The sequence below is a fragment of the Nyctereutes procyonoides genome, unplaced genomic scaffold, assembly GCF_905146905.1.
Source record: "Nyctereutes procyonoides isolate TBG_1078 unplaced genomic scaffold, NYPRO_anot_genome, whole genome shotgun sequence".
In the NCBI taxonomy this organism is placed as follows: domain Eukaryota; kingdom Metazoa; phylum Chordata; class Mammalia; order Carnivora; family Canidae; genus Nyctereutes; species Nyctereutes procyonoides.
In genome coordinates, this window is record NW_026575028.1 from 5711031 (window position 1) to 5732715 (window position 21685).

Sequence of the window (21685 nt, forward strand, 5' to 3'; positions counted from 1 at the left end):
TTATAGATTTTAGATACGAGCCTTTTACCTGATAATACATTTGCAAATACCTTCTTCCATTCCATAGGTTGCCTTTTAGTTTCATTGACTGTTTCCTTTGCTGAGCAAAAGCTTTTTATCAGAGACCATTGTTTCTGCTCAGCAACTATAGGGATCTCATCTATCTTGTTTAGTGTTCTCTCTCCAGCACACAGAACAGTGCCTGGTACACAGAAGGTACTAAATACATATTTGTTGAATGACTGGATGAATATTTATTCATGCATAAAGACTGAATGCCAGAGCAGCATTTATCAAGCCTTAAAATCCATGCTTCCTATAATTGCTCCATTTTCTGTGTAGCCACCCTAGCCATCAGCCTTTATATTCTGCAGCTTCTCTTGATCTAAATATGTGAAATATGCAAACATAAAAAGAGTATGTTTTTACCAACACACATGCCTCCCTGGAAATTCTGATAGGACAATTTTAGGAATTGTCAATCAGACAATTGACAATCATCCAAAATATGGATGATTTAAATTATGGATCTGTGCAGAGAATACAATAAATCCTGTCTAATTGAAGGTATTTTTAGATAGAAAGTTCTTCTAAGAACTATACCTCCATCACTAACCCCTGCTCTCACAAATTCTGCTTCCCCTTGCTTCAAAGTCATTATCTTACTTATATTGACTTATAAACAAATAATATGCTTAAAAGTACTTGATATACATTAGCACAATGTTTACTCATTTGTAGTTACCAGTATTTGTAAACTGTACCCATGGATGCCACTAACAGGCCCAAGTGACAGAGACATCAAAATAGACTAGAAAAAAAGGAAAAGGAAAATTGTCTGGTGGAAGAATATAGTTACAACTTCCCTGAAAGGCAATAAAAGATGCAGACTGCTTATTAGAAACCTGGCAGACTGTATGAGACAATATCATTTTGGACCCAATGAAGTGTATTACTTCCTCAACACTGGCTGATCATTTAGATGAGGAGAGTGGCAGCATTAAACATGGGCTATGGTCCAGTGGTGAGGCAATGACTTAGTGAACGAGTCAGGTGCTCCTAATCCTCAAATTGGCACTGCTTTGTTCGACCTTACATGACTTGTCTCTTGGCCTCATTTTACCCAGTAGTGAAATGGGGGTCAAAGAGTTGGCAGTGGTAATCAAAATATTGTGATGTAGCATAAAAAGGACTAGATTGGGTATTGAGAAAATCTGGTCTAAGCACTTATTGGCTGAGTGATCTTGGGCAAATCAATCCAATTTATAGATCCTCTGTACTTCATGTATGAATTGGGAAGAATAATGCCTGACTGCTTTCCTTACAAAGTTGTGAGAATTAGATGATGTAACCCATAAATACTTAGATAATGATAGAGCAAACCTACATTTTCTTTTGCAACTTGAAAACTTAAAAGCATTTGTAATTTGGATCTTTGTTCATCTCTGGTAAACTTTCTGGCTGTGTAGGCATCCTTAAACACGTGGAAATTCAGATGCTGTCAGCATATCTAATCAAATAGTTTGATACTCCTTTTCTAATGCAGACTGTGACATATCCTCCTGATTTGGTGGTGATACTGAGAGATACTAACCTATAGGCATTTCCCAAAAAGGAGCAAGAAAGGAAATAAATATAGCAAAAAAGAGGTATGTTGAAAAAAAAAAAAAAAACAAAACCCACACATCAGTACCTCCGGAATAGGTAATGAGATTGGCACATTTTAAGAAAGCCACAAAATATGGATGATTTAAATTATGGATCTGTGCAGAGAATACAATAAATCCTGTCTAATTGAAGGTATTTTTAGATAGAGAGGAGGACAGTTTCCTGTTCCACAAAGTGGAGGAAGCAGCATGTGGTGATGTAATCCTGCCTCTAACATTACCCTCGAAGGTAGGATCTCTGAAGGTGGGAGGGAGTTGGGAAGCTGATGACCACAAGCTAACTGACTGAGACCAACAAGATGAATACCAGAAAGGGGGATGCTATCTGCTTACGTTAAATGGAATGTGTCCTACATGTAGAAGATCTGGGATAGAAAGAGGAAACAACCTAGTTATTTAAGAAACTGCAAACTTTACTAGTTACCTTAAAAGACTTTATGCCTGTGAACAGATATGCCTTCCTTGTTATACCCTGTCATACAAACATTACCAAGGATCATCAGAGTGAATTCAATCTGGAAGAGGATCAAGAGCCTGAATTTCCAGTTGATAAGTGATCTATCAAAAAATAATAAAGGAAATTAAAGAAATGGGAAGCAGGAACATTTATGGGGAAGTGGAAATAAGGAAGATTCTTTTTTTTTTTTAATTTTTATTTACTTATGATAGTCACACAGAGAGAGAGAGAGAGGCAGAGACACAGGCAGAGGGAGAAGCAGGCTCCATGCACCGGGAGCCCGACGCGGGACTCGATCCCGGGTCTCCAGGATCGCGCCCTGGGCCAAAGGCAGGCGCCAAACCGCTGCGCCACCCAGGGATCCCAATAAGGAAGATTCTAAATTATATGACTCATGTTCTTTCTACAAGTTCAACTGTTTCCATCCATAGTGTTGTTTATATTGCAGAATAAAAATGACTTCTGCTTTACTTAAGAAACTAAGAAACAATGTATAACAGAAGAAACTTAAAATAGCAAATACAATCAAATTTATGCAATTGTTTGAACAGTTTTTTCTTGTATATAACTAGAAAGTCCAGTACTAGTATAAGAATAAAAATTTAGGGCAGCCTGGGTGGCTCAGCCATTTAGCACTGCCTTCCACCCAGGGCATGATCCTGGAGTCCTGGGATTGAATCCCATGTCGGGCTCCCTGCATGGGGCCTGCTTCTCTCTCTGTCTGTGTCTCTGCCTCTCTCTTTCTGTGTCTCTCATGAATAAATAAATAAAATTTAAAAAAAGGTTTAAATTGCAGAACATCCATGAAAGTATATTCTGTAGATACAATGTTGTTTCAAAGTGATACACTGACAAGCTGTTTTATAATGTACACCATAAGAACTTCTATTTCAAATCTATGATGTCTACGGATGTGATTATAAGAAAATCATAATTTCAAATAAAATATCACTTACCAGGTAAAATATTTAAATAGTTTCTGTCAGCATTTTTAGCCTTATCGTCACTTCCTCCATTTCGGTTTCCAGAATCTATTCATGAGATAATACAGCATGAAAGAATATAACAACATATGAAAACACATTAATTCTACTGCTCCCTAAACAATCACAATAACAGCAAAAAGCTTACTAAGGATAGCTAGGTGCAAGACATTCTGATACATGTTTTACATGTATAATCTCATTGGATTTCACAAAACCCCTATAACCACAACCTCATGAGGTAGGCACTATTACTATCTTGATTGTATATATGAAGGAACAGAGGGTTACATAAGTTAAGTAACTTAACCAAGGATGCACGGTAAGTGGTAGAACCAGGTCTTGAACTCACACAGATTCCAAACCCTATGGTCTTAACCACATTTGACTTGCCATCACCCTATTTTTCATCTGGGAGGCTCAGTGCACTAAATTAACTGCACATAAAACAACTTCGTTAGATAGTTGTAGGGTGGCCATCTTTATTTTTAGATTCTGAGTCATTGTTGTTGATATAACTTGTTCAGGATTACAAGCAAATGGTTAGTAGTACCAGGAACCACTTGATATTCAGCCCATTTTGAAATCTGTTACTTCTTATCTGACACCATATACAATTTATTTCAGATTTGTGAGATTTTGTTTCAAATGGGAACTTTTTATTTTAGATATTCAACAGGCTTTCTTTCTTTCTGGAAGGCATGATATTATTTAGAAGGATAAATATTGGTAAAGTAAGATACATCACAATTGATCATATATTATACTTGGACACAAATTATTTTACATATGTACATCTATTTTTAATAGATTTCTTATAAGATTCAAATGTATCTTCTACTAAAACTCAAAAATGCAGAATGAATATTAGCATTCAAAGCAGCTATCTTTATGAGGGTATATGTGTATTCCAATTAAGTACAAAACTATTTTGGGATGGCTGTCAGCATCAGAATATCAGTTGAAAACTGTCAGAACTTCAAATACGTAAACAGAAAATACCAAGGGAAATTATATTTTCAAAAATGTTCTAAATCAAACTTAATATTTTTACTTAGTCACTACTTTGAATAATTCATATCACTGTACCTTGAAAATGTACATATTTTATCGATAGAGGGAGAGAAAGGCAGAGAGAAGAGGCTCTGTGTTGCCAGAATCTATATTGAATGTAATAGTCTGTTTCTCATACAGACCCATGCAACTGATAGGCTCGAATAAATGTCCAATCATGGCACAGAAAACAAAAGAAATGATAAATAAGGACTTTCATTCACATGGGGGATGAACAAACAAAATCCCTACTAAAGGAATAAGAACAGTTGAGAGTCCATTCCTCTCTCCATGCTGTAATTGTAATACCTTATAATACTAAGAAATGATGATTTTTCATTTAAAAATGTATATAAAATGGTGCAGAAAACAAAATTGCTTTTGGCTTGTTATTGTGGATTATAGAGAGATTCTAATGTGATAAACACAGTAAGGAAAATAATGGAATGCCTTAGAATAAACAGGTACTTGAGTATCAGGATGTAAATGTGTAGAACACATACGTGGGCATGCACAGAAAAGGAAAAAACAGAGAAAGTATTTTCACAGAGCTCTTCTATGACAACATGTGGGTTCCTTTCAGAAAGTTGTCTTTTATAGACCTGCTTGTTTCCCTGACTCACTTAAACCACAAAATAGTTGCTTGAACAAGAACAAAATAATACCATGATTTACACACATTGCCTTAACCATATGTGGTTTGCAAACTTCCTGTCATTTGCTGCACACTTTCTATCTCTCATAAATATACTTAGAATCCTCCTCCTTCTCCCACACCTGTCATGATCTCAATCTTCATGCTTTTAGTCACTGCTAAGAATAATATTAAGATGTTTCTGATCACATCACTGCTAGTTTGAATGAAATGGAGGAAGAAGATGGTAGAAGAATAAGAGGACACACTGGAATTTTCTGAAAGGCCCTCTGTTTGGATATATTTCCATATGGTTTTCTAACACAGCCTGGCTCTGTCACATATACCACACAGTGCCAAAGCAAAGCCACACTTCCCTAGAGCAGGAATCAAAACTAGTGGTGCTGCTATAGTATAGTCCTGGACATAGTAATTTTTCAAAAGAAAACTGAATCGAATCAAAATCAATTCTTATAAGATTTATAATTGACTTCCTGCTACCTAAGAAGGATGAAAGATGGAGCACATTAAGTGTATGTTTTATGTTAACATTTACTCTATCACTTCACTGCCCTTTTGAGGTAGTAAATTATGTCCACTTTAGAGATATAGAATTTGTATCACAAGACCACTGACTTTCCACTGAGTACTTCAAGTTTAACTATAGAATTTAAATTTAAAAACAGTTTTTGCTAAGGTTATTGGACAAAATCATGCAAAAAAGGAAATTAAGAACAGAATTCAAGTTTCTAGAGAGCTTGAATTTTGTTTTTAATTTCTTTCTTCCATTTTTCCACCAATACAACTTTCTGTATTTTAGTAATGGTCCATATGTTATTAGAGTGCTTAAGGACAGAAAATACTAAAAGTAAAATTTTGAAAATTTTGAGTTTTACTGACCATGCGATTCTTTCAACTTACTCCTTCGCTGGGTTCTAGCATAAAGTACCACCTGCTGGACAACTTCCAGTTGCTCCTCAATTCGGGGAAAATGGAAGTCAGTACATTCTTGGCAAACTGTGGCAAAATCTAAGGGACCCAAAACATTTATAAACTACTAGAGGTGAACTATCAAATAGTATTATAGACAATGACAGCTAGGAGGAATAAAATATAAAATTCGTAAGTGTGATTTCTTATACTTGTCCTTTCAATAATTATGTCTTAAATGAGGGGAAAGTGATTTTGTTCGAATCAGAAACCTAATCTCTCAATCACTTGAAAGAGTAAACAATTAATAAACAAGGAAATTTTCATATAGTTCCAAACTGTTTTTTTAAAAATTCCAAACCGTTTTAAATAACAGTTACCTCAATGCTAAAAAATACAAGAAAGTTCTTATATTTATCATGGGAAATAAACTCCATTCAAGCTTCCTCAAAAAGTTATACATTTTAATATACATTATATATTTAAAATTTTTTTCCCTTTTGTATATTTTTATTGGAGTTCGATTTGCCAACATACAGTATAACACCCAGTGCTCATCCCATCAAGTGCCCCCCTCAGTGCCCTCAATAAAATTTTTAAAATAATCATAAAGAGTGAGTTGTACAGAGGGAACACAGAATTTTACCTAGCACATTTAAGAAATATGCTATCTAAAATATCTAGGAAGAAAGGACAAAGGGATGAACTAAAATTCACTGAGCCAGGATCTGCTTCTGAAATGAATACATTTATAGCTTGATTATTCTTTTGGTTATGCCTTGAAGCAAGAATCCTATAAGAGCATTACTTATAATAGAATTTTAAGAAAAAGTAAATATCCTGAAGCACTTTACCCATGCTGAAGTATGAAAGATATCTAAAATAGTCATGGCTAGGTATGTGTGTTGCTTGGCTACTAGGATACTAGGGCTAACTAAAATTTTTGTTTTCCTGTAATCCCTTTCTTTGTAAGAATGAAAATTTAATGAAATAAATATGGTAATGTTGACTTACCTCTTTTAATACCACTATAGGAATTGATTCGATTATCTACTAGCAAAACGAGGCCACAGAGAGACGTAGAATAAAGCGATAGTGCAGTCTGGAGTCGATGGAGTTTCACGCCACTTCGATGATTTCTTTTGTGCTTACAAAAGTCCAGCATATCTGCTCTCAGCAATCTCAAATTATGCATGGTCTTCAACTGGGCTCCTGGGGGGTGGGGTGGGCAACAGTCCCAGAAAGAAACTCAGACAGCTGCAAAAATCCAGTATAACAGGATGCAAATCTCTATGGCAAGAATTCAGATAAATCTGTGCTACAAATAATCAGAAATAGGCTTTCCAATTTCCAATTCTAATAACTATTCAGATTTAACCTATTTTTTAAAAAAATAATGTTATTTTTTATTATTAGCTAAAACAGAAAATGTATAGCCAACAAACTATAGGAGCAAGACATATTTTTTCTTTATTTTAAATTTTAGTTAATATACAGTGCAATATTGGTTTCTGGAGTAGAATTCAGTGATTCGTCACTTACATGCAACACCCAGTGCACATCACAAATACACTCCTTAATCCCCATCTCCCACCAGCCCATCCCCCACTACCTTCCTCCATCAACCCTTTTGTTCTCTATTAAGAATCTCTTATGGCTTATTTCCCTCTCTATTTTTTTTTTCTTTTCCTCCTTTCCATATGTTCATCTGTTTTCTTTCTAAAATTCCACATATGACTGAGATCATATGGTATTTGTCTTTCCCTGACTGACTTATTTCACTTAGTGTAATACACTCTAGCTCTGTCCCCATTGTTGCAAATGGCAAGCTTTCTTTTTTTGAGGGCTGAGTAATATTCCACTGTACATATATATATATATATATACCACATCTTCTTTATACATTCATTGGTTGATAGACATTTGGGCTTTCTCCATAGTTTAGTTATTGTTGATAATGCTACTATAAACATGGGGTGCATGTACTCCTTTGAATCTGTAGTTTTGTATCCTTTGGGTAAATACCTAGTAGTACAATTGCTGGACTGTAGGGTAGCTCTATTTTTAACTTTTTTGAGGAACCTCCAAACTGTTCTCCAGAGTGACTGCATCAGTTTGCATTCCTACCAACAGTGCAAGAGGGTTCACCTTTCTCGGCATCCTCACCAACACCTGTTGTTTCTCATGTTGTTAATTTTAGCCATTATGACAGGTGTGAGGTGGTATCTCATTGTGATTTTGATTTGTATTTCCTTGATGATGACTGAGGTTGATCATCTTTTCATGTGTCTGTAAACCATCTGGGTATCTTCTTTGGAAAAGTGCTTATTCATGTCTTCTGCCCATTTCTTAACTGCATTATTTATTTTTTGGGTGTTAAGTTTGATAAGTTCTTTATGGATTTGGGATACTAACTAACTTGTATCTGTCAGTTGTCATTTTAGTTTTGCTGCTTCCTTCACTGTGCAAAAGCTTTTTATCTTGATGAAGTTCCAATAGTTCATTTTTGCTTAAGTTTCTCTTGCCTCTGGTGACAGGTCTAGTAAGAAGTTGCTATGGCTGAAGTCAAAAAAGTTTCTGCCTATGTTCTACTCTAGGATTTTGATGGTTTCCCATCTCACATGTAGGTCTTTAATCCATTTTGAATTTATTTTTGTACATGGTGTAAGAAAGTGCTCCAGTTTCATTCTTCTGACTTGCTGGGAGCAGGACATAATTTGTAATTAAAAACAACAAGGGTACCTTGTACTCATATGCTAGGGATTTTTCTCTTACAGCATAAAAAAAGCTTCCCAAGGTACAATAAATTATGCCTACAAAAAATGAATTCACTTACCTAAGTGAATGGTAAAACTTTCTTCCAACTTTCTCTGCTCCTCATAAATCCTTCCATTTGCTTCTACAGATTCTCTGAACTGACTCGGTTGAACTTTAATTTCCTCACTGAAATTAATAAAATTATTCAAATGCTTTGTCTATTTGTCAAGAACTTTTCGTGAAGGAAAGAAAGGTTTACAATGCAATGACACAAAATGAAAGCTGAGAGTACCACTTAATGTATTCCTAAACTACTCCTTAATCTATGGTAACAAGGGAGAAGCATAAACACCAAAATTTTTCTTTTTATATATATATTTTTTATTGGAGTTCGATATGCCAACATATAGCATAACACCCAGTGCTCATCCAGTCAAGTGCCCCCCCTCAGTGCCCATCACCCAGTCACCCCAACCCCCTGCTCACCTTCCCTTCCACTATCACTTATTCATTTCCCAGAGTTAGGTGTCTCTCATGTTCTGTCACCATCACTGATATTTCCCACTCATTTTCTACACCAAAATTTCTTAAAAATCCTTACTTGTTCTTTCATTTCCTTACAGTAAGTAATGCACGATTATTTCTAGTTATTAGAATATCAACTCATGTGGTCTAAGAATGATTAAATGAAGTGATTTACATTTTAAAATGGCAAATTTAAAATAATATATCCTCTATCAAGGCTGGCTCGAGGCAAAACTAAAAAAATAGATGAAGTATGAGACGTCTGGGTGGCTCAGTGGTTGAGCACCTGCCTTCAGCTCAGGTCCTGATCCCAGGGTCAAATCCCGTATCAGGCTCTCCACAGGGAGCCTGCTTCTCTCTCTGCCTATGTCTCTGCCTCTCTCTCTGGGTTTCTCATCAATAAATAAATAAAATCTTTAAAAAAATAGGTGAAGTGATAGAAACAAAAATTTAAAATTAATAAGTCAAATAAAGGAATAATAAAAAAGATGAAGTTCATTTTGATGTATTCACATCTTCTATTTTTTTAATTTTTCCCTGTTTTTTTTTCCCTACTCTGTTCTTATTTATTTGCTCTACTCTGTTCTTGCTTATTTGCTGAAAAGGTTTCCAAATAGGTGCTGTATGACTGTATAACTGTAAATTCAAATTTCATGGTATGAAGATGACCTAAGTCTATGATAGTCATTTTGGACTACATTTTTGGGGTTATTCCAAACAGGTTACATTAGATTCACTAACTTCATTAGTTTATGTGGCAAACTAAAACATAAAAATAAATTTATATTAATAAAACTTCCTTATTGTAGGATGCAAAAAGCCACAAGAACGTGTTGTTCCCACCCTAACAATAAGAAAAAGTCAGATAATCTATAAAATCATAACATTTCTGAAATTTGAGGTAACATGGCAACCAAGTAAACTCAATTCTAAAGTGTAAAATCCCTCCAAGGGCAGACAGGAGACATAGTTTTCATTTTGGGCAGAGCATGGTAGAAAGGAGTTGCTGTAATTTAAGAAGGTAATAAGAAATTGCTAAAATATTAATGAACTCTTAAAGGCCAAGCATGGGCTAGCATGCAAATTTAGAATAGCTATGAGCCTCAGGCACAAGGGAAGTTTGCATGTACTTGCAAATTCTTTTCCATTGGCCTCCACCAGGTTTTTCCAAGGAAACACTGAAGGGTGCAGGAGACAAGAGAGACCTTTCAGTGGCACAGGTAGAAATGCTGAGAATGCTCCAAACCCAAGCCCCAAATATATGGGGCGTGCCCAAGACTGAAGCTTGAAAAAGACAACAAAGACCTGTTTCCTACCCCCAACTATGAGTCTAGCACCAAAGTCACAAACAATAATGGTCTATTGTTGTTACAACAGCATAGAGAGAACAACAGCACTGAGAGAGACCTCATGCTGTGGCACAGGCCTGCAAAGACTCCTGAAAGCAGAGGATGGAACAGAATGACAAGGAAAAATCTTCAAGAACCCAAAACCCCACTCTAAGTACCAGGCAGCAGCTTACTATTGTAGAAAGTGAAGCCTGTGGTATCACTGAAGGAACAGAAACCAAACTCAGCTCAACTACTGACTAGATTGACATGACCTTCACATTAAGGCCCTGTTCTGGACATAAGTATTATTTATCTTAGTCTCTTCTAATACACACAATTTCCAACATTTATCTTTTTAAAAAAAGGAGAGAGAGAGACCCCAAAGAAGCAAGCAAAAGAAACAAATAACTCATTGTCAAGAGATAAAGCAATTGACAGACACAGACTGAGAGATGACCCAGATACTGAGCTGCAAAGAAAATGACTTTCACATAATGATGATAACTATGCTAAAAGATCTATTGGAAAACAATGCACAAGGACACATAAGGAATTTCAGCAAAAAGAGAAAGGAAATTTAAGTACTAGAAATAAAAACATGACATCAGATTGATGATCACAAATATCAATTCCTTTGACAGGCTCATCAGCAGATCACCAACTCATTTTATGACACCACCATTACCCTGATGCCAAAACCAAATGAAGATCTTATAAGAAAAACAGAACTATACATCATCATATACATAAGACATATTTATTCATTATTTTACAGTATATTTCCTTATATATGATGTATATGAAACAATATATAACATGAATACTTACTTTATATAAAATTTCTAGAATACTAGTGAGCAATAAAAAGAAAAGAACCATTTATAAATGAAACATGAATAAGTCACAAAAGCATTATGATAAGTGAAAGTAAAACACAAACTGCTTGTAACAGTTTGATTCTACTTAAAAGACATTCTGAAAAAAAAATGAAAACTGCAGGGACAGAAAAATCAGAGCAGGTTGACATAAGCTGGGAAGAAGAAAGGAGTAAGTTATAAAGGTAGAAAAGTGAAATGCCATATCTTGAATGTAGTGATGATTTCATGACAGTTAAGTTTGTCAAAACTCCTCTAAATGTAAACTGAAAAGAGATAAATTTTAATTTGTATAATTTACCCTTCAGTAGGCCTGACTTTTTCTTCTTCTTAGTATCGTAATTTTTTAAAAAATTTAAAGTCAATTAGCCAACTTACGGTACATCATTAGTTTCAGATTAGCTATTTTAAAAAAGCAAAATAATGGCTAAAAATAAATTGCCACTTTTATCAACTTCTTATAGGAATTCTATATGGAGTTGAGTTGAAAATAAGTTTCCGTTGCCCAAGGAAATTGCTATTAAAAGAAAAGCAAAACCCTACCTCTGAAATCAATAATACATTATATGTTAATTAACTGAATTTAACTAAAATTTAAAAAATTAATGACAAAAAAAGAGAAAAGAAAAACTGACAAAGTCACAGTAAAAACATTCTTTCCTAGGACTATTTGTAAAAGTAGTGTCAACTAAAGGCCAATATGTATACAATGGAATTGATTCTATAGATTCAATTTCGGAAACTAGAGCAGCAAAGCAAGAGATAATGTTTAAACAAGGGGCGTTCTCAGCTTCCTGAAATGTGTGACTCTCCACATTTCTGATCACAACATACAATATATACTTTATATTCTGGCTTAATACACACATTTATTTATAGAAAACTTCATGCATGATGTGCTTTTCTATTTTTTTTCTTATTCTACTCTGCTGTACTCCGTTCCATTTCATTTCATTTTATTGCTGTTTTTAAAAGTCTGACTGGAAAGTAAAGAATCTAGAATGGTCCCAACAGACTGCAGCCAGCAGTTTGAGAAACACCATTGTACATTATAGGATAGAGATGTTCCCAACCCATCTTTCTATCCACTTCCCCCTTTGTATTACATTCATTATTTTTAAAAATATTTATTATTTTTATTTGAAATGAGGAGTATAGTCAAATATGTTAGTCTCAAGGATGTTATCTCATTTCTAATCATAAAAAATTGTTTAAATATTTCTAAGGTGTTGTCTTGGAGAAAATAAGGCAAATGAAAGATTATAATGTTTGGATAAGAGGTGATATAGATATCAGACAAACAGCTTAGTGATAATTCATCCATCTGCCTATGGTCCACCCATCCTATAACTATTGAGCAGGTCTTATGTGCTTCTTATATTAAGAGGTAGACCCTTGGCAAGGATCTGAGTATACAACAGTAGAAAAAACAGACATGACTTTCAACTTCAAGGCAAGACTAGTAGGGGAGACCAACATTATATAAATAAAATGCTATTTCTAAATGTTTAGGGCAAATATCAGGTGAATGCTGGGAATAGGATTATTACACTGTACTAGGAACATTTCCAGTTGAATATATTTTAAGATTTGAAAGAAAGAAATTCTCAAACATACGAGTATACAACCAGGAAATAACATAGGCACTGTCAAGCTCTAGGGCAATATATGAAATATAATGTCAACACCAAAGAAACAAACAATCCAATCATGAAATGGGCAAAAGACATGAACAGAAATCTCACAGAGGAAGACATAGACATGGCCAACACGCACATAGAAAATGCTCTGCATCACTTGCCATCAGGGAAATACAAATCAAAACCACAATGAGATACCACCTCACACCAGCGAGAATGGGGAAAATTAACAAGGCAGGAAACCACAAATGTTGGAGAGGATGCGGAGAAAAGGGAACCCTCTTACACTGTTGGTGGGAATGTGAACTGGTGCAGCCACTCTGGAAAACTGTGTGGAGGTTCCTCAAAGAGTTAAAAATAGACCTGCCCTACGACCCAGCAATTGCACTGTTGGGGATTTACCCCAAAGATACAGATGCAATGAAACTTCAGGACACCTGCACCCCAATGTTTATAGCAGCAATGTCCACAATAGCCAAACTGTGGAAGGAGCCTCAGTGCCCATTGACAGATGAACGGATAAAGAAGCTGTGGTCCATGTATACAATGGAATATTACTCAGCCATTAGAAATGACAAATACCCACCATTTGCTTCAACGTGGATGGAACTGGAGGGTATCATGCTGAGTGAAGTAAGTCAATCGGAGAAGGACAAACGTTATATGTTTTCATTCATGAATTCACTATTCATTCATAATAGTGAAAGGGAATAGAAGGGAAGGGAGAAGAAATGGGTAGGAAATATCAGAAAGGGAGACAGAACATAAAGACTCCTAACTCTGGGAAACGTACTAGGGGTGGTGGAAGGGGAGGAGGGCAGGGGGTGGGGGTAAATGGGTGATGGGCTCTGAGGGGGGCACTTGATGGGATGAGCACTGGGTGTTATTCTGTATGTTGGCAAATTGAACACCAATAAAAAATAAATTTATTATTAAAAAAAGAAAAAAAATATAATGCATTTAGGTCATCAGGTGCCGTACAAGTTATGAATTAAAGAAGTCCTCTATTCTCCTTTTCTACCTTGTATACACTTCTATTACTGCACACATCATTCTACACAGTATTATTTTATTTGTAGGTCTGTCTCTCTAGAATATAAGCTCCACATACATAGGCATCATCTTTGTTTTTCTGCTTAGATAGTGCATTGCATTTAAGATGTATTTGGCCAATGCTTATTGCACTGAACAGAAGCCAATTTAAAACAAACAAGAGATAGTAGTTGGGGTATTTAGGTATATACACTTAAGAGATTTATAGCTAAGTTCTAGGGAGGGGAAATCACTATTTTAAGCCAACCAATTAACCCCTCTCTCAAATAATCCACATAATTCCAGATAACACCAAAGGTGTTAGAAATATAAAATTATCTTGAACTGTTATTGGTAACCTAAAAATAGTTACGACTAAAAGGTTCAATTTTACAATACACAAAAACTCTTACTAACAATGAACTTTCATCCGATAAGAACAATAGATGAGTAATACCTGAGGGAGCTGTTGTTGGGGTTTTTTAGGTCTTGATGAAGTTTTATCACCCATTCCTGATACTCTTGCTTTTGGATGGCAGTTGATTGTTTTAATTCATTGGACCATTTATTTTCTAAGTCCTAAAAAGAAAGAGTATATTAAGTGGTGAATTTTTTTTTACAAACATAAGTGAAAACAAAATGTAACTATATATCTAAAAATCACTGTATTTCACTTACTTGCTGGGATTCAAAATGCTGAGCAGCCAGTGAGTTTACATCTTGATCGGTCAGTGATTTTCCCAATTCCTGCATCACTTTTTCCATTTCGATGCCTTGTCTAAAACATAAATGAGTGCATCAGACATACTCATAAAGTCTTTAAGGGGTATGGCCACTCCAGATTCACTGAACAATCTCTACAAAGCAAAAATAAAATTTTTCATTTATAGGAATATGTCCAGCAATGGCAATCAACTGTAATACCTGGACAGCACTTTGAAGCCTTGGAAATGGGGATGTGGGAATACTGATAAGGTCATATAACACATTATTTGTACAGCTAAATCTTTATCTAAATTTAATGCATAAGTGAAATCAGCAGTCAAAATCTAGGCAATCTTTCAATTTCCATGACTAATGTTTGAAACTAGACTCCTTTCTCATCTGCAGATTTCCTCAGAAGATACTCCACAACTTCAGCTTTAATACATTTTCTACTTATATGCACAGGAGTTAAAGTGACTTCAAGCTTTGAAAGTTAGCTTATAGTATTGCCTGAAGCTATCAATTAGGTTCTAAGAATCAAACTGGTAATTAAGTCACAAAGTTCTCTTTATGGGGGAATATATAAAATATATTCTAAAGATATGTTTTAGTCTTATCTTCTTCATTTGTGCAGAAATTAAACATGGTTTTCCCAGAAGAAAAACTAATCACTGATGTTAGAAGTTCAGACACCAGTTATTTATGAGAGAGAGGGGCTGTGACTAGTTGGGCCTGAGAGCCTTCTGCAGTGCTGAAAATACTCCATTTCTTGAGCTTAGTGACGGTATGCTCACTTTATAAAAATGTAATGAAATGTACACCTACAGTTTGTCTTTTCTGTATGTTATATTTTAAGTTCTTAAAAAAATTTCAAATTAAAATATTATCTTCAAATATAAGTGTCTTTAAAAAGTTTGTTCTAAAATATACTTCAAACAAATGTGGAAAGAATAAAGACATGAACTAAAAGGATTTTACTGTCACTCTAATTAATTTAATTACTTTTAAAAGAGATCTTATGCTTACTTATAACAACTAATTAAGACACTTATATGCATATGATAAATAAAACTCATTTATATGTTATACATTTATACATTTCTAGATTTACCTTCTAGGATTAAATATTCAAGACCATTTAGTTTCTACTTAATTCTAATGCAGGTGACCTCATTAACTTTTTATAACTATTGGGGGCCAGGTGCTTGCAAGTGAGATTTTTATTTAAAGCAGAAAGAATTGCTAAACAGTTATAAATACAAACTTTGATATAAATATATTAATATTTTACATTATGCATGTTCCCTCTAGTGGATAAAAGATATCATTGCCATTTTTAAGTTTTAAAGATTCAAGATCTTTAAATATCAATAAATAAATATCTTTAAAATATTTCTACCTTAAATCTGGTTTGCTAACAGCAGCAAATTAATAGCAAGGAAAAAAAGACTAATAAATAATTCAACGAAAGAAATTCCATGAACATTTATTTCATGCTAAACGTGTCAGAAGTGAAAGTAGCTTATGATATAGTTAATGATACAATATGCATTTTCTCAGATTAAGATCAAAGGGAATTTTATTATATTTCTAGTCTATGTAACTAGATATTGGCTCAGTATGTCGGGTCTGACAATTTTAACAATCTGAAAATTATCTTGAAGACACTTACAGAAAGCGAACAGTCTTATAACAACAACAAAAAAAAAACTTAGAAAAAAAACGATTATGCTGTGCTGAGAAACTGTCTTTTAAAGATGTAAAGTAGCATTAAAATGAAAAGAGTAATAGGAAAATGTGTCACTTCTGCTCATGCATTGGGTAAATGAATTTCGTGAACTTCCACAGATACCAATGAATTCCAACTAGCCTTAAGTTATACTGTTCACCTTTACAATTACCTACCTCAGAAGGAACATAACTTATTTTTCCCTTTCAAGCTAATAGTTTGGGTGTGTGGAGAATAAACTACAAACTACTGTAAAAATAAATGTATTTCAATATTGTTTATGTTTAAAAGAAAAAAAAAGCAAAACCTCATCAAGAAATTGGGCCAAAGGACATCTCAATAAATAACATAAATCCAAACAAACTCCTACTAAAAAGCTATTCCACAACAGAAAAAAGAGGTATGAAGTATCAGTAAACGCAGATAATTCGTAAGTTAATGCAGCTTCCCAAAAGGTGAAGAATCACGTGGATAGGAATCTTCTGATTTAGAATACTGATGGCCAGAAATGGAATTTTCTGTGAGGTGCAGTGAGTAGGTAGCAAAGTTGGCCACATTTAGAGTAGGTGACCAGCTAAATGAAAGTACTGGTCATGGCTATTGATATGGACTATGGATAGCCAAGCTGAAAAATTTTTAATATACCTAAATAGGTAGAATGAGGACAGTACCAGAAAACCTGGGATTCAAGAGTAGATTCAGAATGAGTTGACGGTTATATTATTTGAAGCCTTGATAGGAAAAAAAACAAATAAATGAAGTTCAACAGAAAATAATTAGGTATTAGATAATTCTACTTCCATATATACTTTCATCTATATTTCATTCTTGTTCTAAAAAATAAATTCACAGTTTTACTGGCTACATACTAAAGGACTAAAAAAAAAAATCAAATTTTTGTCTCCCTCAGGGACACAGCTTAAACTCCTTAGCTGGTGGCAACTATGCATACCACTGGTATCTCATGTAGAAAGGAATAAACTGCCTCGATACAGCTGATCAGCAAAGCTAAATCCATATGGCGTGACAAAAGTCAAAATATCAAGTTCTTTCTGACAGGGACAGTTCTAATATTTTACTGGATAGGAAAATAAAAGGTTAAGAGAGTAGAATTGTTATAAAAATGTTTGAATGTATGCAATACAGTAAAAATGCTGATCTGGCACAGAGAAGAGTATTTTTCAGGAAAAAATTATTAAATCCATTTGCTTATGATTTTTGTGTTTTAAATTTTCTTAACTATGACAACCCTCAGAGTAACAGATTATTCTCATCTTGCTAGTCCCAAAGTTTTCTAATGAAAAAGCAAACGAGAACCAGAAGCAAACCAGTACATCATTTTAAATTTACTACCTTGAGACAGAATATCAAGTTAGTCACAAAAAATACATGTGATTTCAGGTCCTACTGTACTTTCACAATCAAAGAGATTTCACATCAGCCACTCAAAACATCTTAATGCCATGTAAGTCCTAAGTGAATGTTTTTATAAGGTAATTACCATAAGCTAGATTAAAATGGATTGTCTAGAAGAAGCATATCCTGATTATTATTACATTTTTGTAGAACTGCTAGGAAGCAATCTGGAAAGTCATGTTTTAAAATAAATGATGCTAGCAATTTTTTACTTACTCTGAAGGGAAAAAAATGAATCACAAAAGCATTGTTTACAATACCGTCTGCAATGAATTAAGATAGAATTAAAATGTCTTGGAATAATACTAGTGCTATTTTTTCCCATCATGTAAATAAACTTATAAAAATGAACTGAAAGGGATCCCTGGGTGGCGCAGTGGTTTAGCGCCTGCCTTTGGCCCAGGGCGCGATCCTGGAGACCCGGGATCGAATCCCACGTCGGGCTCCCGGTGCATGGAGCCTGCTTCTCCCTCTGCCTGTGTCTCTGCCTCTCTCTCTCTCTCTCACTGTGTGCCTATCATAAATAAATAAATAAATAAATAGGGGGAGGGGCAAGATGGCGGAAGAGCAGGGTCCCCAAATCACCTGTCCCCACCAAATTACCTAGATAACCTTCAAACCATCCTGAAAATTTACGAATTCGGCCTGAGATGTAAAGAGAGACCAGCTGGAATGCTACAGTGAGAAGAGTTCGCGCTTCTATCAAGGTAGGAAGACGGGGGAAAAGAAATAAAGGAACAAAAGGCCTCCGAGGGGGAGGGGCCCGCGAGGAGCCGGGCTGAGGCCGGGGCGAGTGTCCCCAGGACAGGAGAGCCCCGTCCCGGAGGAGCAGGAGCTGCACCAACCTTCCCGGGCGGGCGGAAAGGGGCTCGCAGGGAGTTGGAGCAGGACCCAGGAGGGCGGGGATGCCCTCGGGCTCCCGGGGACACTAACAGACACCTGCGAGCGCAGGAGAGTGCGCCGAGCTCCCTAAGGGCTGCAGCGACGCACCGGAGCAGTTCGGAGGGGCTCGGGCGCGGCTCCAGGGAGGGAGCTGCGGGGCGGGAGCGCAAATCCAACAACACAGGCCCCGGAGCACAGGGCGCCGGGACACAGCCCAGGATCCGGCCTCCCCCCGGGACAGGCAGAGGCCGGGAGGGCCCAGGACAGCAAGGACGCTCCTGCCCGGAGCTGAGCAGATCAGCGGCCCCGCCCCGGAGCCTCCAGGCCCTGCGGACGGAGAGCCGAGAGCCCCGAGCCCCGTAGTTCCTGCGGAGGCTGAATCCAGGCTTCCAGAGTTGCCATAGCAACTGCAACTGTTCCTCCTGAGACCTCACGGGGTAAACAACCCCCGCTGAGCCCTGCAGCAGGCAGGGGCAGAGCAGCTCCCCCAAGTGCTGACACCTGAGAATCAGCGCAACAGGCCCCTCCCCCAGAAGACCAGCTAGAGGGACCAGTGATACTCCCCCGTGTTCCAATACAACTTGTTTTTGGCCACTCTGCACTGAGCAAAATGACTAGAAGGAAAACCTCACCTCAAAAGAAAGAATCAGAAACAGCCCTCTCTCCCACAGAGTTACAAAATCTGGATTACACTTCAATGTCAGAAAGCCAATTCAGAAGCACTATTCTACAGCTACTGGTGGCTCTAGAAAAAAGCATTAAGGACTCACGAGACTTCATGACTGCAGAATTTAGATCCAATCAGGCAGAAATTAAAAATCAATTGAATGAGATGCAATCCAAACTAGAAGTCCTAACGACGAGGGTTAACGAGGTGGAAGAACGAGTGAGTGACATAGAAGACAAGTTAATGGCAAAGAGGGAAACTGAGGAAAAAAGAGATAAACAATTAAAGAACCATGAAGACAGATTAAGGCAAATAAATGACACTCTAAGGAAGAAAAACCTACGTTTAATTGGGGTTCCCGAGGGCGCCGAAAGGGACAGAGGGCCAGAATATGTATTTGAACAAATCCTAGCTGAAAACTTTCCCAATCTGGGAAGGGAAACAGGCATTCAGATCCAGGAAATAGAGAGATCCCCCCCTAAAATCAATAAAAACCGTTCAACACCTCGACATCTAATAGTGAAGCTTGCAAATTCCAAAGATAAAGAGAAGATCCTTAAAGCAGCAAGAGACAAGAAGTCCCTGACTTTCATGGGGAGGAATATTAGGGTAACAGCAGACCTCTCCACAGAGACCTGGCAGGCCAGAAAGGGCTGGCAGGATATATTCAGGGTCCTAAATGAGAAGAACATGCAACCAAGAATACTTTATCCAGCAAGGCTCTCATTCAAAATGGAAGGAGAGATAAAGAGCTTCCAAGACAGGCAGGAACTGAAAGAATATGTGACCTCCAAACCAGCTCTGCAAGAAATTTTAAGGGGGACTCTTAAAACTCCCCTTTAAGAAGAAGTTCAAGTAACTCTGAACATGAATGGGCTTAATGACCCCATCAAAAGGCGCAGAGTTTCAGACTGGATAAAAAAACAGGACCCATCTATTTGCTGTCTACAAGAGACTCATTTTAGACAGAAGGACACCTACAACCTGAAAATAAAAGGTTGGAGAACCATTTACCATTCAAATGGTTCTCAAAATATACCCTAAAAACTACAGAACACTTCTGAAAGAAATTGAGGAAGACACAAAGAGTTGGAAAAATATTCCATGCTCATGGATTGGCAGAATTAATATTGTGAAAATGTCAATGTTACCCAGGGCAATTTACACGTATAATGCAATCCCTATCAAAATACCATGGACTTTCTTCAGAGACTTAGAACAAATTATTTTAAGATTTGTGTGGAATCAGAAAAGACCCCAAACAGCCAGGGGAATTTTAAAAAAAGAAAACCATATCTGGGGGCATCACAATGCCAGATTTCAGGTTGTACTACAAAGCTGTGTTCATCAAGACAGTGTGGTACTGGCACAAAAACAGACATATAGATCAATGGAACAGAACAGAGAACCCAGAAGTGGACCCTGAACTTTATGCTCAACTAATATACGATAAAGGAGGAAAGACGATCCACTAGAAGAAAGACAGTCTCTTCAATAAATGGTGCTGGGAAAATTGGACATCCACATGCAGAAGAATGAAACTGGACCACTCTCTTGCACCATACACAAAGATAAACTCAAAATAGATGAAAGATCTAAATGTGAGACAAGATTCCATCAAAATCCCAGAGAAGAACTCAGGCAACACCCTTTTTTAACTTGGCCACAGTAACCGGAGAAGGACAAACAGTGTATGTTCTCATTCATTTGGGGAATATGAATAATAGCGAAAGGGAATATAAGGGAAGGGAGAAGAAATGTGTGAGAAATATCAGAAAGGGAGACAGAACATAGAGACTCCTAACTCTGGGAAATGAACTGGGGGTGGTGGAGGGGGAGGAGGGTGGGAGGTGGGGGTGAATGGGTGACGGGCACTGAGGGGTACACTTGACGGGATGAGCACTGGGTGTTATTCTGTATGTTGGTAAATTGAACACCAATAAAAATTAATTTATAAAAAAAAAATAAAAAACAAAACAAAACAAAACAAAACAAAACAAAACAAACCAAACAAAAAAGAACCACCCTGCATTAAAAAAAAAAAAAAAAAAAAAAAAAAAAAAAAAAAAAAATAAATAAATAAATAAATAAATGAACTGAAAGAGACCATGAAGTTGGTAACAATAGGGTTTAAATAGGTTCTGAATAGGGATAGAGCATGGTTAAGTGGTTAAAAGCTTTGGAGTGGAGCTCTGACTTCAAATTCCAGCTTGTTCTCAGACAAGTTATTTAACTTATTTAAGCCTCATTTTCCTCATCTGTAAAAGGGGTGATAATAGTAGGGTTGTGGTAAGAATCAAACAAGATAGAGCATCTGTTATGGACTGCATGTTTGTGTCCCCCCAAATTTGTATGTTGCAACTCTAATCCCCAATGTGATGATATTTGGGAGTGGGGCCTAA

At 36.4% G+C, this 21685-nt stretch overlaps 1 protein-coding gene across 2 annotated transcripts in view; it reads right to left on the reverse strand.

Annotated features, from left to right (window-relative positions):
- The window catches only part of CUNH12orf4 (chromosome unknown C12orf4 homolog), a 49243-nt gene that overhangs the window by 13018 nt on the left and 14540 nt on the right, over nucleotides 1-21685 (reverse strand). Inside the window, exons 5-10 of one of the 2 annotated variants that reach the window (XM_055315607.1) lie at nucleotides 14563-14662; nucleotides 14342-14463; nucleotides 8561-8667; nucleotides 6739-6936; nucleotides 5695-5823; nucleotides 3081-3155 (exon numbers count right to left, since the gene is read on the reverse strand). In XM_055315607.1, coding sequence (XP_055171582.1) covers nucleotides 3081-3155; nucleotides 5695-5823; nucleotides 6739-6936; nucleotides 8561-8667; nucleotides 14342-14463; nucleotides 14563-14662 — 731 coding nt within the window. Of the gene's footprint in view, nucleotides 1-3080; nucleotides 3156-5694; nucleotides 5824-6738; nucleotides 6937-8560; nucleotides 8668-14341; nucleotides 14464-14562; nucleotides 14742-21685 lie in introns of both variants that reach the window. The other variant, XM_055315608.1, reaches the window with a different exon arrangement.